The sequence below is a fragment of the Trichoderma evansii genome (assembly GCF_050947405.1).
Source record: "Trichoderma evansii strain SZMC 28006 chromosome Unknown GGI43scaffold_1, whole genome shotgun sequence".
NCBI classification, from domain to species: Eukaryota; Fungi; Ascomycota; class Sordariomycetes; order Hypocreales; family Hypocreaceae; genus Trichoderma; species Trichoderma evansii.
This window is the reverse complement of record NW_028145205.1, coordinates 3489219-3505995: the sequence shown is the minus strand read 5'-3', so window position 1 is coordinate 3505995 and position 16777 is coordinate 3489219. Positions and strand designations below refer to the sequence as shown.

The following is a 16777-nucleotide window of genomic DNA, read 5'->3' as shown; positions in this document are numbered from 1 at the left end:
GTAGTAATGAAGTATTACATGCTATGAGCCATACTGATTAAAATATTAAGACTAAAAGAAATCTTAAAAATAAGAAATTTTAAGCAAATGATGCTACACCGGTGTAGTAGTAGTGGTCGTAGCTTCTAAGCTCATGTTGAATGAAGGCACGGCCTTTTTCTTTCGTTTCATCTGATTCCCATTCGCTGCCATGCCGTTCCCCATTTCGCCGTACTGATGATACTGTAGCTCGTTGAAAGTCCCATGGCTGTCTGTCTGTCTCTCTTTCTCTCAAAGACAGGTGCCAATTCCAATCCATGTCTAGGAAAATGCAAGACGGAGAAAAAATTAAGTACCCACCAGCGCCGAATGCCATCTTTGCGCCTCACCCCCCTGCGAGAGACTGTTTCGTTGCTGTCTCCCTCCCTCCCTTCTCTCTCTGTTTCGTCACCGCCACATTCAAAAAGTGTCTATTAGCTAATGTTACCCAGTGACAGGTTCTGTCTGGTGCTTTGTATGAGTTGCAGGGTTTGCTTCTAACCCCCTTGCTTCGTCTTTTTTCTGCTTTATGGCACCCCTCCCTCTCTATTCGTCTCGAGACCACGTCTTCTCTCGGAGAGGCTTCTCCTCACCCTTCTTCTCACGACTTCCGTCCTCCTCGGCCTTGTATGCCCAGTATTCACCGAGTCTCAGCTCAGCGTATGAGGCGTAGTCAAAGTCAATGTGTGAGATGGTCGCTTGAATCAGAGCCCAGATACCCCAATAGAAGCCAGGAACTCCGCGGAAGACATCCACCTCCCGCATGAGCTTATCAGTCTCCTCTTGTACATCCATTGGCGTGGCTGAAAGCTTGGCATACGCCGCAATGTATTCGCGAATAAAGGCATATCGCTGCGACCGAGTTGGGATGGCTGCATAGTCGCAATCATACCCTGCGAACTCGGCAAAATGGTTGGAAATGTCAAACGCTGCCGGTGACGGCGTAGCGTACTCGTAATCTATGAAGCTCACGGAAAGCTCCCGGCCGGGCTCGCGGTGGATGATGATGTTTGCGCTGAGCAAATCGCAATGGGCAAAAACCAGCTATGCATGTTTGGTTAGCATGGAAACGCATGTACGGCGACGGGTCAAGGAGGAATACATACCCCATTGAGTCCTAGTCCTTGACGTTGGCTGAGCTTCTCAATCATCTCCTCCAGCTCACGCTGCAGCAGTGCCTGTCTCTCGCGCTGCTGCTCTGTTTCTGTCGGCAGGGCAAGGATCCATTTCTGCATAGTCGACCACAGGTTGGGGATCGGCTTACCCGCTGCAGCCTTGGCGATCATGGCCTTGCGGTTGCTGTCGTGGTCTTCGGAGCTTCCGTTTGCTGCCGGCGACTCTCCCTTAATGGCCGAGTCGGGTACACACGGCACCGTGGCGTGCCATTGGGCTAGCCTTCGAGCAACAGCTGCGATCAGTGTAGGATCGGAGAGGTCCTTGGCCTGGGCAACGGTGCCGGGCACGAAGCGGTAGAGCATGCCATTGGCAAAGCGAGCCAGCAGCTCCGGAGCCAGGCCGTGTTTCATCAGCAGCTCGTGGTTTGCTGCCTCGCGTTCTCGGTCGATAATCACCGCGGTGCCATTGCCATACGCTCGCAGCAGCACGGCATCCCGGTCGATCTCGGTCTTGGACAGACCCGGCAGCCGATGGACGGCCTTGAGCAGCGTATTAGTGATGCCATCGGTGAAGCGGATGAACTCGATATCGTCGCTGGCCCATTGGGGAAATAGGCTTTGGATGAGTCTTAGGGCCGATGCCTGTGAGTCGCTGCTGTCGTAGGTGATGGGGAGGAATCTGACGTGCCCGTGGGCAGTGCCGCTGGTGGTGGCAGCTGGAGACATGGTTGAAGTATAGCGTGGAAGAGGAAGAAGAATATGGGAGAGAGCGAAAGGCGGAGACAGAGATGAAGGTGGAGATAGAAATAGAAATAGAAGGATAGTAATGGATCACGCGCGGGGCGAGGCTTTCATCTAACAGTTCTTTCTCAACTCTAGTCTCTATACTGGGCTTTAGACCATGAGTTTGCGAGGTTGTTTAGGGTTGATAAATTAAGGCAGAATCAGGGGGTTCTGCGTCTCCTCTGTTATCAACTACAGGCAGGCGGGGGTTGCCGTGTTGTTGGGATTGCGAAAATAGACCCGGAACACAAGAACAAGCGGGATGTTTGTATTGGCCAAGCCGATATATTTGTTGTTTCAGCGAGGAGCACTTGTGGTGTAGTGATGATGTGGCGATGCGGTGATGGTGATTCAAAGCAAGCTGGCTTTTGTATTCCCCTCAAGGATTGACGAATGACGGAGGCGCACAAATACTGGAAGATCGCACACGACCTGTTGCCCTCCCCAGCCTTTGGCGTTTTTTGTGTGAAAAAAAGACTTAAAGGAGCGTCAAATAGGGCGGGCCGCGCATGTGATGGTGGCCAGAAACCACGAGACAGGCCAAATTAGGGGCTTGGGGCAAGGCGGGCGGCGAATGAACGGATCGGCCTTGGTGTCTGCGCTGGAGCAGGTACTTTGAGACTATCGATGATGGAGCCTGCAGGGTCCAACACTCTGTACAGACAGCACAAGGACGGATCTGGGTACGGCACGCTGTTGAAGCTGAAGTAGTGTATTACGAGGATGATGCATGTAACGCCGCCAGCCCAGAGATGGCACGCGAGGATGCCGAATTTTTGTTGGGATTTATGAGATTGGCAGCACGAGATCCCTGTTAAAATGGGCCTGGCGCAAAGTCTAGCACATGTACTCTGCAGCTTCGTCCACATGTGAAATCTACTGCCAGAGTACTTTGCACGTGCTTTTGGAACGTGACTGCGCTAGTGGCAGGCATTAAATTGCCTTTGGCGCTTTTAGCAGAGGTCCCTTAAAATGAAAACGCCCGGCGAATCTGTTCACCGCCTTGCTACAGAAAGGGCCTATCGAAAGAGCGCATGGACAGTGTTGTGTGTCGATAGGGACAGCCAGGCGTAGAGGCGAGGCTCGTCGCTGCGCTGACGTCAAGCCTTACAGAGCCGAAAATGACACATCAAGTCCGTGCTCCCGCGCCTTTTATACAAAGAACATACGAAGTAGATGGTTAGGTACATTAATTAGCAGCAGAGCATGGGATCTCATTGCTCTCGGCTAGGGACCGGCAAGGCTGCGTCTAGAAGCATCCATTTTCAGTCTGAGCTGCGAGACGCCCCTGGCGAAAAGTATGTAGCCAGGTGCTCCGTTGATTGCTGAAGGCTCGTAGATACAGGGACCTTTGCAGTGGAGGGTCGCCAGTTCAGGCCCTTCTCCAGCTGCCCCGCATTCGCTACCGGCCGTGGTACAAAGTTTGGGGGGCCAGTGGCGGGCTGCTACGTCGTAGGGCTTTGTGCTACTGCCGGTAAACTGTACTTGGAGGCTGCGCAATGAGGCGGGCGTTGGCAAGTATCGCAATCTTAGCCCTTCTAGAGGCGGCATACTCGATGCAGGTTAGCGATGCTGTAATCTGCCTAGTAGCTTGACGCTTCAACAACCTCCATCGTCAACACCAACAAGGCTGCGACTTGGCCATCACTGCAGTCTCAGAGACAGGGGTCTATTGAAGCTAATACTACGAGCACTTGTACCACCTACTACTTACTAATAGTGGCCTATCGGTATCATCACTGCTACCAGGGCAGCTAATCTCTCACAGCAAGACCGCCTGAGAGACCCGGTACAGACTCATTTCGTGTCCCTCCCCGGCAAACAACGCCTTCATAGTCACAGCCAGGATTATTAGGGTGTGTCGCATCATGTAAGGCGGCCTCCCGCCCACGAATCCGCAGCCATGTCCTGCGTCAACGATGAAAACTTCGTAGCCGTCGCGCTCGTCATCAACCGGTCTCGCGATGGACCCGCCTTCGTCTTCCACTATCCCTCCCATGTCCCGGCTCTCTCCAATCTCGCAGACAAGGCGAGAGAAGTAGACGCCGAGGACGTGCTTTTTGAGCGCCTGTCACAGCCTGCCGGTGCCGAACCCGCGCCTGAACCCTCTGAGAACCGCGGCGGCGTTCGTGATGATCACTACGTGACCGAGTCGGGAACGCAGGTTGTTCCATGGGAGCACGTAGCCGGCTTTCCAGCCCGTGATCTTGCAGGTATCTTGACTCCTGCTCGGTCCTATCATAAGAGGCTTTTCCAGCTCTCTCTCGACCCGCTTCTTTGTGTCTCTTACCCTATCCACGTACCTGAAAATGGGAAGTGGAAGAAGCCGAAAAAGGCCAGCAAGACAAAGGCTGCCAAGGATCTTGATGAGGGCATTGCACCAGACGAACCTAACCCTCCCGTGCTTGTAATCAAGACCGAACCAAGTAAAGAGAGGACAAAAGAGGGCAAGAAAGATGAGACGGAAGAAGAGAAGCGAAGCTCCATGACCATGTTTAATTTGGTCTTCTTTCTAAATCCCAAGAAGCATGAAACCAGGGAGCTTGTTGACTCACTATATTCCAATATTGTGAAAAAGGTCAACAAAGCGTATCAGTACAGCCAACAGCACAGTGAGTTTGTGTGGAAAGAGTCTAAACGCATCCTAGCCGCAAAAGACAGAGCTCGTGAAGAAAGTGAGTTTCCTCCATGACGAATCCGCAAGCAATCATAGCTGGAAACTAAGGCGTTGATACAGAAAAGAAGATGAGTGCTCTGTGGAAAGAATTAACACAAAACTCTTCATTGGCGGCGTCTATGCGTGAAATATACGATGCCGTCTCTAATAACAGGATTGCTACTTTACATTTGGATACTGTGGACGGCATCCTGACACCGTCTGTCCAGATCCCCGTCCCCCTATTCGTTGCGGACCTACCTCCGGAGGATGATGAGCGGCACCGTGGGCTCTGGCTTACTACGGCCAACGCCTTCCTGAGCCAGGACGCCCTCGAAGAGCCGGGGTTCCTGGATCGCAACTTTGCGCTGCTGCTCACAGACGATGAGAAGAAGATTGTCGCTGAGCTGCAGAATGATCGGGATCCCACCGCTTCATCCATGGTTGAGTTTGTGCGACTCTCCAAACCGACATTGTCGTAAGTCTTTTATTAAGCGCTGCCATTTTCTCTATGCACTCATCCTTCGTATGCTAACCCGGCCTCTCCCTTCAAGTTTTTATCAAGTTGGCCAAAGTAACATCCTCACTCTGGATCAGGTCCGCAAATATGCCCAGCATTTCATCTTTTGGCGCCGTGCCATGGCCATCCCACCACTTCACCCTCGTGACATCTACATCATCTCTCCAAACTGTGATCTTGAGAGGCTAAGTCAAGATGCCCAGGACTGGCAGAGGGCCTTCCCTCTGGCCCCGCCTCTGCCTACTTTCCTAGCTGAGCTTTCCGTCCTACCTCGGCCTTATAAATTCATCACTCCCAGCAAGGCTCACCGACCGCTTTATCTCCGCATGCTGGCTTGGCTGATGCGAGGCGGCTGGGTGACTCAGCTTTGCACGTTTGCCTACGTCGTTGTATGGCCGGAAATCTTATATGAGGTTGACTACGAGATTGAAGCAGAGGAACTTGGCGTTGCCACCTCCTCTGTCGACGGAACTGATACCACTAGCATTCATACCGCCCAAAGCACTTTGGATGGGCAATCTACGCACTCATCACTCACATCGCCGCCGCCACAACTACCCTCACAACAGCAGCTGCAGCCACAACAATCACAGACACAGGCACAGCCCAACATTCCCAACCCATCCACCACATCTGCGGCTGAGCACTCAGCCGAAATGGCCCGCCTCGAGCGTATCGCCATGAAAGCCCACCGTGAACTTGCCGACAAGGCCACCGCCCACGCACGCAAAGTGGTCCCCGTCGCAACCACCAACCCGTCCCTCAATGACGCGCCTCACCTCGTCGGCCTCACGCCGCACATCATCATTGACCCTAAAAAAGCCACGGGCAAGGAGTCTCGCTACCTCTCTGCCATTGAGAGGCGCTTCAAGGACGAGGAGCAGCGGTCAGCGTGGCAGCTCATGTGTAAATATTTTGATGGGCGGTGTGCCCTGGAGAGAATCGCTCTGCAAGAGGACATGAAGCGGAAGAAGACGTGGACTCTGTTGACGAGCATGAGGGAGTACCTTTTGACTACAAGACATTGGTAAAACTAGGATAGTGTTTAGACCATAATTAATTACTTGGATAATACGACAGCTCTCGAGTATGCATTAATAAATGTTATACGAGTTAAAAAGATCACAAGAGTGGTCATTCGTAGCAAAAAGTTCATATAAGTCGTTTATTTGGTCATAAGTGGTATCTGAAGCAGTGTAAAATGAAATAGCAAAAGCAGTCAAGAGGATACAAGAGATGATGTTGATAGGTTAAAGAAATTAAGTAGTATATAGATGTAATCCTCCAGAAAGCCGAAAGAAAAGAAAAGAAAAAGGAAAGATAGGCTGTGTATCAGCAGTGAAACATCAGATCCCTAAAAATTCTCCATAAGAGCGACCAAAGTCAGAAATAAAGGGACATAAAATGAAAAACCTAAGACCAATCGTAAGGGAAACATCTCACACTATGAGAGTCCCTTCTGTATCGTGCCCGCCATAGCAAACCAACAAAACTAATACATATCTCATAAAGGGTTGTAGTAGATACCAATAAAACCTTTAGCAGCTATAAAGGTACGTAAAAAGGAGAGAGGCTCGTGTGTATCAGAAAAACGTCGATAGCAACTCCTTAGTGCCGCAATGCAATATATAAAAAGGAAAAAAGTAAAACAAGTGAGGAAAAACAAACAGAAAAAAATAGAGACTAAATCCATCCTATTTATAAAAAGCCGTGCCAAAATGCCGTTGCCTATAGCAAACACCCTATCACTCCAAAAAAGGACGAGGCCCTGCCGGTGTGATAGATTACACCTAAAACGCCGCCAGTATGGGCACTTGGACATTATCTTCTTGAAATGCCAGAGTGATGCAAATTTCCTCCTTCCCAAGACGTTGACTGCCAAAGCAGAAGCAAATATCGCCAGACGGAGTAAGAAAAAGGGAAAGGATACCAAAAACACTAGTAGAAGGAGGTGAGTAGATGTGTTGGATAGACTCGGCAACCCAAGAATATCCATCTATTGAGTAAGATCCATGTCATACTCGTCCTCTTCCTTGAAGTTGATAGGCGCATTGGGGTCATCTGGGTCGTGCCAGAACTGTGCAGTGTCTCCAATATCGCCGGGCATGCCACCACTGCCACTTCCTTCGGGGGTGATGCCCACCGAGTCAAGATTGGCGCTCATGTCATGGGTAGTAGGCTCACCGTGGTAGTCAGTGTGGTGAGGAACTCTCAGACCACTGCCAGACGTGCGGGAGTAATCAAATGTGGATAAGTCATTCTTGGCTATGGCATCCATGAGCTCAGACTGCATGCGGCGCTCATCGTCGCTTTGCTCAAAGGGCAATTGGCCACCCAAGTCTGCGATAGTGTGAATCAGCTCTTCCTGTTGCTGCAGCTTGAGATGCAACATCCACATCAGATCTCGAGTCCAGCTGACAGCACCATTGAGAATATCACCCTTGTTGGGGCCCTTGTCTTTGTCCTCGATCGGCAGGCCAGTTGTGATATTGCCAGCGCCAGAGCCAGCAGCTCTGCGAGCGCCTGGTCCGGCCAGCCCAGAAGTAGCGTTGACGCCACTGAGGGTAGGTGATAGCGGTGTGCCGTTAGAAATCAGTTTGCGAACCTTCTCGTCTTCCAATCTGTGTGAAGGGACGAGCTTGCTGAGATCTTGGATTCTTTCATTGATGTTGTCACGGCGACGGCGCTCAACGAGGTTGTGGGATTCACGACGACGCTTCCTCTTCATTTCCTGGGTAGACATAGCGCCAGGTCCCACTCCACCAAGCTTGGCAGGCATAGAAGTGCCGCCTTTCATCATCACCTCGTTGATTTGCACCATGCCTGGCTGCATGGGAGACGAAAAGCCAGAATTGAAAGAAGCTGGAATGCTTCCACTAGGAGTGTTGAGCCAATGGCCGGATGGCGATTTGTCTGCCCTAAGAGACTGAGGGCCGAAGCCGGGAGAGTCCTGTGCACTTCCGATGGGAATGCCGTGCATGCTGTTGGTCTTGGGAGTCATTGGTGTTCTAGTGTTGGAGGCTTTCCTCTGCATCTGGACCGACATGCGGGCCGCCCTTGCTTTGGCGTTGAGGTAGCTGGGGTCGGTTCCGTCTGCCATGTCAGCGGCAGCCAGAGGCGATTGCGAGTAGGACAATGGTGACTGCAGATTGCCGAGAGTGCGGTAGTGTGTGTTGCCATACGCATATGGGCTCTGGATGGGATCCCCATCTGGGGTATTGGAGTAGCCGTTCATCTGAGATGCGTCGATTTGCAAACCAGAACCGCGGTGTGACTGGAAGTTGTTTTGGTAAGTCATGCTCAAGCCATGAAAGTCTTGGTTCTGGCCATGAAGGCCAGATTGTCCGTCTGAGGCGAGGCCATCGAGCAGTTCATCGTCGCCGAATACGGCAGAGCCGCTCGAGAAGCCGTTTGTGTTGGAGTTTGTATTAAAGTTATTGTTGGCGAAAGACGGGGAGTATGCTCCCGACATGGCCAACTCGTTGGGATCGATGTGGTTGGCATTGGGGCCAGACCCAAACTGGGTGAAGCCGTGCTGGGCCATCGCAATAAAATGTCGATTTCTTTACCGACACAGATGGCTCACAGTTGCTAACAGGAGATGGAATAAAATCCTTGTTTCGTTCTTTTCTCGTTTGAAGACGCTCTTTCAAGGCGCTTTGTTGATTGTTGGACGGGGCGACCGGGAGCGGTCTCGGAATTTTGAGATCGGCGAGAAATGCCTGAACAGGGAACGGTTTGCAGGCTACAAGAGGGGGAAAAAAAGGTCAGAAAGTTATGCCCAGTTAAATATGCCCAGAACTTGCGCGATCAAACAAATGCTAATCAAAGAGCCGGCGGCAACGACGGAGCCTTTGGGCTTGACGTGGCGCAACGCCGGAAGAGCAGAAACGGAGGATGCCGTTTGAATACGTAGGAGGGGCTGACAAAAGAGGAGAGACTAACTTGAGACAAAAAAGGGCACGGTTAACCCTTTGTCTTGCTAGACGTTGCTAGACTTGTTGCTACGAGGCGAAGCGCGAGACGTATTCACTGTTTCCAGGGAAAGGTGGAAAAGTGTCTGAGAGTGCCGAGATGCGAGGCTCGGAGGAGTTTGGAGACGATTGCTTTTTGTGAGCCCAAGGGCCGAAGTCGTTCGGCAATGCGATGTGCGAAGAAAAAAAATAAATAGTGCAGGGTACAAGCAGTAGCCGGCCGATGGGAGGGGCGGAAATGGCGGGCTGCTGTGTAACTAGCTGGGGTGCAGGCGGTGACGGGCGCTTGGGAATCCGCAATATGCGCAGTCAGAAAGCAAGCAGCGATGACGATGTGGAGAGGATGAAGCCTCTGTGGAAGCACGTCGGAGCAAATCACAGTGAGACCTGTACTGCGCGCTTTATTATTAGCTTGTTGGGTTGCTGCCAAGTGGTGCAGCGCAGAGACCTGAATGGAGGAGAGGTGGTGGTGAGGGGAAGAGACGGGCCAAGATCTACCCACAGCGGGTGGATGAGAGACTCTTCTTTTTACTTCCTCTCGCGCTCTTTCTTGTGAGGGGTGTTGCAGCGAGCCCAGATGCGATGCCACCTGCGCGGGGAAGGTGAATGTGAATGTGAGGGGGATGGAGAGGGAGGGATGCAGGCGAAGGGATGGAGGGACAGGCGAGTTCAGCCGCTTCGACTTACCAAACACAGCAAGCAGTTATAGTATTGGTGGTGACAGTCGTCGGTCGTGTGAATATCGTACGGGATATCGTATGTATCTCGCAGACTCGGCGGTACGATGTACGCGAAAATTACTCCGTAAGGGTAGCGCGGCAACTCGTTTGACGAAATGCAGAAACAAGGCCCTTATGCCAGGTTGTTCATAAAAAGCACCTACAGTATGCATGCAATATGTCTTCAATGTTCCGTCGCTGCGGTAGGATGGCTTGGCGCCTGTCTGGTCTGGTAAGCGGGCTGCGAAACCCTGCGTGCCGCGTAGCACAATGACGAAAGGGCGAGGTCGGCCCACAGTCTCTAAATAGACAACCCAAACAAGGCGGCTAGAACGCTGCTGGAAAGTCTCGCTCGACTGGAGAGGAGAGCGAGAGAGTTTCGGTGCGCCGGGGAGGCTGGAGGGGCGCGCGGGCACTAGCGGCGATGGTTGAAGCTGGTCGTCGCTGGATAAAGTAATCAGGTATTATTGGTGGTAGCACTGCAACATATGCGCGTATATGCGTGCGGTGCAGATATGCTGTGCAGGACGGATGAGATATGCGTGGCGTAGTAGTATTGAGCGGCTGCCGTGGTGGTGAGCGGTGGGCAGCGTCCAAGGCGAGACGGCGAGTAATGAGATGCAGAAATCAAGATCAACCGGCGCTGTTGGCGGTGGGACGGGGCGCTCAAATATTGAATCCTGGCTTTGCGACTTTCTCTGTGCCCCGTGCAAAAGCAGCAGTAATACTACTTTTCTGGTGGGGAGGGAGGGGAAGATAGCGAGATCTTTCGCCTTTGCCTTGTGAGCTGCGTTAGCAATGCCCCTGCTAGTGCAGATAGACTAGACGCCAAGACGCACGACTTCTCGGATCTGTCTCTAGTAATCGCCCTCTAAAAGGCGAGCTGAAAGCCCGACGGCCGTGTCGATGGGGACCTGTGGCCGGGCGTGCAGTAGTCGTTGGAGTATTGTTCGGCTCGAAGGAACACGGTAACGGTAGCGGCAATAGCGCGGTGTGATTATTTGGCGGTTATTGGCAGGTAAAAGGTTGTTTAAAGTATTGGATGGATGGACAGGCGAGCAGGTTCTCGTCCAAGTGGCGCCTGGTGGTGGTGGCCGCGATAAGCTGATAGGCCGCTCAGCTGTGCGTCAAGTGCTTAGAGCCTCCCTTGCACCTGGACGGATGCGATTCTTATTGTGCTGCTGGTCTTTCTGCTCTGTTTAAACTCTGTCGCCTGCAGCCTTACTCATTCGCAACCAGGCTGTTGGCGAATAAGGACGCAGCGTAGGACTGGATTATGCCCGATGGAGAAGCCTAGCTGACGACGATCAAAAGGCCAAACAAAGCAATAACTCGTGTTAGTTTCGGTAGCTAACCCTCCCTTCGGTTCGCTCTAGATGCCGCTCTTCGATGGGCTGGCCGGTGGTGTCCCAGACGTGGTCTAGTAGCTGATATCCGGTTTTGCGCTGATTCTTGGTCGAGAACTCGTACGGGCATACACATATGCAAGTGCTTATACATATATGTACGTTATAAGATGTGCCAAAGCTTACTTGCTGCTGTCGTTGGTTGAGGCAAGCGAGTCGGGCCGCGTGTATTAGAATGTGGTAGGGCTTTAGGCTGCAGCTTCATACAAACTCCGAGCTTTGTTTCTCTCCCTGTTCTGGGTGTTTTCTCACAGAGGTAGACACAGAGAGTAAATCAAGGCAAAGCAAAAGGAGAATAAAGCAACGGGTAGCGCGGACAGATGCACAATGATACAGAATATGGATCATTTCAAATCTCCATTCGAAAACTCGGCAGCAAGGTACCCGAGCCTCAGGTTTTATACTCGCTGCCGGTAGCTAAAAATACCGAGACTCTAGTACGAGAAAAGCATCGATGCTTGCTTCGTCTTCTGACTTGCCTAGGGCGCGCGAGGTGGTGTTCTGTACCCATCTCGTTTTTACCAACCACACCCCCCGTTGCTACATACAAAGAGGGAGGGGGAGAAACGCATAGGAACCAGGTCGAGCGTGACTTGAGATATCAACCGCGTCCCTCGCTATAAACCTGGGGGCTTTTCCCATCGTCCACCGTTATGAACCATCGCAATGTCTCGCCTGGTCATGCGTTCCTAGCCCTTCCGTGAACCAGATACCGCCTTGGCCACGCGGTCATGTAAGGCACCGGTTGCAGAGGTCAGCCACGATGTCGATGACGATGACGATTCCGGGTTTCTGCTCTCTTCTCCTTCATTCTCCAGGCTCCGCTTCAACCGTGGCGGTGCTTCGTGTTGGCTGAGCTGAGTATCGAATACAGTACGTATAACTAGGCAGATCAAGCCAGGTTCAGGCACGCTCGCCAGAGATAGCAGACTATGTCTGGGTGTGGTGTACACGGAATACGGAGCACGGAATACGGAGCGGCAGCGCTGCAGCCACCTCAAGCCTCATCCGGCCAACTATTTGCCTTCTCACGGTAGGCTGCCGTTTCGAGGAAGCGGTCAGGACAGAAACAAAAAGATGCCTTTTCATTTCGCGGAATGCTAGAACTTCTCCCCCACGCTGCCATGCCCCATCGCCGTTGCACCAAGACATGCTCGCTTGTGCTCAATGACGTTGTGTCCTTATCGCTATCGTCTTATCCATGCCGAGGTGAGCGGCATTCGCTAGCGGCACTCACACCTTAGGGAGATTTTAGAGCTCAGGCTCGCTGAACCCCAGCGGTGTTACCACCCCGTAATTGCGCCCTGGCCCCAGTGCTGCCAATCATGTGCCCCCTCCAACGACGTATCGACTTCCATCCCACACCCCCCGTATCTGGCCCAAACCTCCGCCCGTCAAACATCTCGCTCCCGCTGCCAGATTTCACATCCGGCCCTACTCTGGCCATCTTGAACGTCCTCGACCGCTTCGGCCTCTGCTCTAGCTCTCCCCACCATCCATTGCCGCCCGTGCTCGTTCTGCGGTACGCGCGGTCGCGATCTCTCCCGACGCGGCCGCTGCCTCGTGCCCGTTTGTCGCCTTACGACAGCTCCAAAGCTGGTAGGCTTCTCTTGCCCCATCCACCCTCCATCTCGCTTGCGCCAGTGTCTCGTCAAGCTCTCTCCCCCAAGCCACATTCTGCGCTTCTATACATATTTGATCATGCCCCCTGACTGACCATGTCTCTAGTGGAGCTAGCAGTTTCTAAGCTCTTACAGTAGGGCTGTCATCTATCTATTGTTGATCGAGAGACAAGAGACCCCCCCTCCTCTCTTCCCTTGGCCGTTTGACCTCGAGGCTCTGCCGCGTCGATCGGGTGTTTTACTTGCCTGTTGCTGCTGTCAAACTTTGGGGATACGATCTTCGGTCTTATTATGGCTTCCACGAGTTTTCGAGATTCCATCAACTCCCTGGGCTGGAGTCGTCGTCAAGATGCGCCCATCACAACGTCACAGCAGTCATCTGGCCTCCTATCCTCTCTCCAGAGTCTGAATCCTTTCCAAGATCGTGGATATACGGTTCTTCCCACATCGGAAGGTCCTGGAGCGCCTTTGCCGGCACCCAGTCGGCGTGAAGAGGAGGAAGGCTGGTTTGTTTGTGAGTCAATCTGGGCATTGTCCCATCATCCACATCGCGGGCAACCCCCCTGCAGGCGAAACATGTGCATTGCAGCTTTAGCTCGCACTTAAGATGCTGCATGTGATGCAGATGCTACGCCTCGTGGCTGGATGTAGCTAACATGGAGTGTAGTGAGTCGATGGGACCGCATGCTGGTATTTGCCTTTTGCAATCTCGCTGCCGCTGCCTGTTTCGTCATCTGCTTCACCCTCTTCCCTGTCCTTTCTCTGAGACCACGCAAATTTGTGATTCTGTAAGTCTTGGATGACGTCGTTGTCTCCCCTCGATATTGTTTCTCGCCCACCTTTTGCTGCTGCTTCGACCCCTCTGCTCCCCAACAATCCAACCTTGACACCTGCCACACCTATTCACACATGCATGCACACAATATATGCACGGCCGGAGTTCTCGGTAGACGGTATTTGCATGAATTACCTGCATGCGTCTATACCTGCCGGAGCCAATACCCCTTGTACGAGTAGTTGCGCAGCGCTAACCCCCCACCTAGATGGACAGTTGGATCGGCACTCTTCCTGGCATCTTTTGCTGCCATTATGGGACCCATGAATTACATCTATCACCTATTCTCCGCGCCTAGACTGCCATTTACCGCTGCCTACTTTGGATCCATAGCGATGACCCTCGTGTTTGCTATCAAGGTATGTTGAGACCCCAACAGGCAGGCAAGGAAGAAGAGAATGGACTAGGCTGCCGCATAACTGAGAGGTATGCTAACATAACGAAGGTTCATAGCACCATTCTCACCCTTATTGCGTCTTTGGTTCAACTTGCTGCCCTGATTTGGTATTTGGTCAGCTACTTCCCGATGGGCTCCACGGGCTTGCGCCTGGCCACTTCGTTCGGAGCAAGACAAGCGACTGCATGGCTTTCTGGGTGAGTGCTGGTCGAGACGTATTAGCAAGCGGGGTTCAATCATCCACCGAAATAAAAGTTCTCCCCATGATGCTCCTTTGATATGATTTTGTTGCTTTATTTTATAATGCTTATGGATATATGTACCATGCGAGAAGCCTAGCTAGAGCTTCAAACCATTTCAAGAATAGCCAGTTGCTGGGCAGTAGCACATTTTAGCTATGTGGGCAAATCTGATAAGAAGCATGCTATATAATCTAGAAATTTACCGATACCCGTTATTCATCCTAATGCATAAGAATGCCTTCCTTTGGGAGCTGCTAATGCATGAATCTCCCGGGTATTGGCTAAGAACACGGCACATCTCATCCACGTGCCGGGAACTCGCATATAAACTGGCAAGATGGACCGCCGACAAGAGGTCACCTGCCATGTCAGAAGCCTTTGGAATATAGTAGTAGCCGGTAGGAGGGATGGCTTTGATTGGCCATCTTTTACATCTTCTATGCCCCGTACCACCAACATCCCTTTGATGGGCTGTCATGCTGGCTCTTCCCCAGGTACTAGTACTGGATAACAATGGAATGAGATGCGTAACACGCCGGTACCTACCTTAGCAGATTCGCAGGCCGAATAGGAGAGGCCGCATGTCCAAATGAGCATAAATTTAGTGCTGCCAGTAGAGTTTGTATCGTGCCAGAGCGGCGCAACGCTTAAACGCCGTCTCTGCTTGTCGTTGAGCGCAACTCCGAGTGCCGCTTCTCCGATATACATCCTGCAGCCTAGAGGCTGGTATGCAATAGGTACCTGTACCACCCCAATGCTGAGTACAGTGGCCGTAGGTAAATCGCCAAAGGTAGCGCTACATCACAGTGCCCAGACAAACCTCAAGCCACAGTCACTGCCGAGAAGCAAGCGAAATCCCTAGTACACCTGGAGGTAAGCCCGGAGAAGCCTTGTCCGTAGGTACCTGTACTGGGCAAGGGAAATATGAGTAGGTACATGTAGTGAGTGTTGATTGCAGTCAAATACACGAAGGATTCCATAGGGCATCTGCGCAAGACGAAAACGGGAACTGAGCTGAGCTGAGCTGCTGTGGCTGCGACTCAAGTTGCTTTTTTTGACATGGTATCGGTTTCTGACGCCCGCAAGGGGGTGGTCCTGTGCATGCAAGCAAGAATCTGGACTGAGACAAGGCGCCTCGGCAAAGATGACTCTTACGATGACTGCGGCCCAGTATTACTCGTAGCCAGGCAGGTAATAATACGGTATTACTATTAGTACGGGTAGCATTTGCGTCTCACCAAACACGTTCCTGCTTGTGCGCTCCTCCACATTAAAGTACTGCTACCTTGTCATGGGGTGCATGAGAGATTTAAAAAGCAGGCACAAATAGGCACGGTAAATGGCTTAGTTAGTCTTTGGGGAGAGAGGAGACGATGGACGAGCCAACAATGGCTGACGGTTCCCGGCTTCTACTTTTATTCTCCTAGAAAAAATTAAAAATAAGTGCCCGCCCTTATGATCGATCGCGGGACATCGCTTGTCGATAAGAGCGATAAGGGATAAGGGATACTAATTCAAGGGTATTATAATGGATCGAGAATGCCATCCATGATCAAAGGGCAGAGCGTCGCGATAACGCGGGCGATCTCCCGGCACGGCACACAGCCTGTTGGCCACGGAAGCAAATAAAAGGCAGGTCAGTGGGTTTGGGGTATTCATCATGCACGGCCGCAAAGAGAAAGTCGAAAGCCTCACCTTTTCGGGCTGCCAATAGGATTGCCCACAATCAGAGCTGTGTGCAACCCGACCGCATGCCCGAGCAAATGCATTCCCGCGGCTGAAGCGGCCCCAATAGAGAGAGAGAAAGGGCCCTGGAGCCGCTTATTATTGAGACGTGATTGATTGCTTGCCTTGCCTTTTGGCCGCTCGCTGCCACTTTTTAAACACACATCAAGTACTCCCGTACATGTACCGCTACAAATCACCGCCGCGCACAACTTTAATGGGCTCCGCACTAACGACGCATGTCTCATGCCGGGCCTGGCCTCTCAGGGCCTGCAATTCGCTGCTGCGCTGATGTAGGTTCGTATCCGAGCAGCAAACAAGTCTCCGGTGAGCAGCAAAGGACGAAGTCAGAAACGAGAAAAAGCAAAACAAAAGAAAGTGCTTATTTACCAGGTCGTGGCCGGGAGTGCCTGGCTGGGCCGTCGACTCTGCTCTTCTCCACGAACAGAACAAGAACACTCGGCATCTCTCTTTTTCCAACATCGAATGCGCTTAAACCACCGATTTGACCCGACTCTCGCTCGGCTGACTTTGCACAAGCCATATTCATATTCGCGCATTTCCGTCACTCCACTTGCAGCGAACGATTTTACATTATCCAGGTGTGGGCCGCAGAAAGCCCCAAAGGGCTGCCCTCAGTCAGACAAATAGAATTGCATCATATTCACGGAGTAAGGGCTACTCAATTTTTTTTTTTCCTTTCCTAATTGAATTCCATTTTTTTTTTTTTAAACTGGCTCAAGGCTTCTATACTACCGCTAGCTC

The 16777-nt window shown here is 52.0% G+C and overlaps 5 protein-coding genes across 5 annotated transcripts; 2 read left to right on the top strand and 3 right to left on the bottom strand.

Annotated features, from left to right (window-relative positions):
* Positions 1–459: 459 nt before the first annotated feature.
* GGI43DRAFT_39653 (kinase-like domain-containing protein) lies at positions 460–2160 on the bottom strand. Its single transcript, XM_083204974.1, has 2 exons — positions 1125–2160; positions 460–1062 (listed from the first exon to the last, which is right to left on the bottom strand). Exons 1-2 carry the CDS (start codon positions 1857–1859, stop codon positions 565–567), a joined length of 1233 nt encoding a protein of 410 aa, XP_083066751.1. The 5' UTR covers positions 1860–2160; the 3' UTR covers positions 460–564.
* Positions 2161–3413: 1253 nt separating this feature from the next.
* Positions 3414–6212, top strand: GGI43DRAFT_392147 (nitrogen permease regulator of amino acid transport activity 3-domain-containing protein). Its single transcript, XM_083204529.1, has 3 exons — positions 3414–4591; positions 4654–5050; positions 5127–6212. Exons 1-3 carry the CDS (start codon positions 3820–3822, stop codon positions 6121–6123), a joined length of 2166 nt encoding a protein of 721 aa, XP_083066750.1. The 5' UTR covers positions 3414–3819; the 3' UTR covers positions 6124–6212.
* An 855-nt stretch (positions 6213–7067) lies between these two features.
* Positions 7068–9060, bottom strand: GGI43DRAFT_39496 (basic helix-loop-helix domain-containing protein). Its single transcript, XM_083204824.1, has 2 exons — positions 9034–9060; positions 7068–8837 (listed from the first exon to the last, which is right to left on the bottom strand). The coding sequence occupies exon 2, from the start codon at positions 8634–8636 to the stop codon at positions 7089–7091; it is 1548 nt and encodes a 515-aa protein (XP_083066749.1). The 5' UTR covers positions 8637–8837; positions 9034–9060; the 3' UTR covers positions 7068–7088.
* Positions 9061–12389: 3329 nt separating this feature from the next.
* On the top strand, positions 12390–14366 carry GGI43DRAFT_39536 (Got1/Sft2-like family-domain-containing protein). The gene is made up of 5 exons (XM_083204865.1): positions 12390–12790; positions 12932–13327; positions 13481–13601; positions 13857–14007; positions 14094–14366. Exons 2-5 carry the CDS (start codon positions 13105–13107, stop codon positions 14244–14246), a joined length of 648 nt encoding a protein of 215 aa, XP_083066748.1. The 5' UTR covers positions 12390–12790; positions 12932–13104; the 3' UTR covers positions 14247–14366.
* A 1190-nt stretch (positions 14367–15556) lies between these two features.
* On the bottom strand, positions 15557–16379 carry GGI43DRAFT_39398 (uncharacterized protein). The gene is made up of 2 exons (XM_083204716.1): positions 15983–16379; positions 15557–15893 (listed from the first exon to the last, which is right to left on the bottom strand). The coding sequence occupies exons 1-2, from the start codon at positions 16258–16260 to the stop codon at positions 15797–15799; spliced, it is 375 nt and encodes a 124-aa protein (XP_083066747.1). The 5' UTR covers positions 16261–16379; the 3' UTR covers positions 15557–15796.
* Between the last annotated feature and the right edge of the window lie 398 nt (positions 16380–16777).

Excerpts from the sequence above, each read along its gene's own strand:
- GGI43DRAFT_39653 (XM_083204974.1), bottom strand. The coding sequence starts at position 1,859 with ATGTCTCCAGCTGCCACCACCAGCGGCACTGCCCACGGGCACGTCAGA. Across the intron at positions 1,063-1,124 it reads AAGGACTAGGACTCAATGGG|CTGGTTTTTGCCCATTGCGA; the intron begins GTATGTATTCCT and ends AAACATGCATAG.
- GGI43DRAFT_392147 (XM_083204529.1), top strand. The coding sequence starts at position 3,820 with ATGTCCTGCGTCAACGATGAAAACTTCGTAGCCGTCGCGCTCGTCATC. Across the intron at positions 4,592-4,653 it reads AGACAGAGCTCGTGAAGAAA|AAAAGAAGATGAGTGCTCTG; the intron begins GTGAGTTTCCTC and ends GCGTTGATACAG. Across the intron at positions 5,051-5,126 it reads CTCTCCAAACCGACATTGTC|TTTTTATCAAGTTGGCCAAA; the intron begins GTAAGTCTTTTA and ends TCTCCCTTCAAG.
- GGI43DRAFT_39496 (XM_083204824.1), bottom strand. The coding sequence starts at position 8,636 with ATGGCCCAGCACGGCTTCACCCAGTTTGGGTCTGGCCCCAATGCCAAC.
- GGI43DRAFT_39536 (XM_083204865.1), top strand. The coding sequence starts at position 13,105 with ATGGCTTCCACGAGTTTTCGAGATTCCATCAACTCCCTGGGCTGGAGT. Across the intron at positions 13,328-13,480 it reads GGAGGAAGGCTGGTTTGTTT|TGAGTCGATGGGACCGCATG; the intron begins GTGAGTCAATCT and ends CATGGAGTGTAG. Across the intron at positions 13,602-13,856 it reads CCACGCAAATTTGTGATTCT|ATGGACAGTTGGATCGGCAC; the intron begins GTAAGTCTTGGA and ends CCCCCCACCTAG.
- GGI43DRAFT_39398 (XM_083204716.1), bottom strand. The coding sequence starts at position 16,260 with ATGAGACATGCGTCGTTAGTGCGGAGCCCATTAAAGTTGTGCGCGGCG. Across the intron at positions 15,894-15,982 it reads CCTATTGGCAGCCCGAAAAG|GCTGTGTGCCGTGCCGGGAG; the intron begins GTGAGGCTTTCG and ends CGTGGCCAACAG.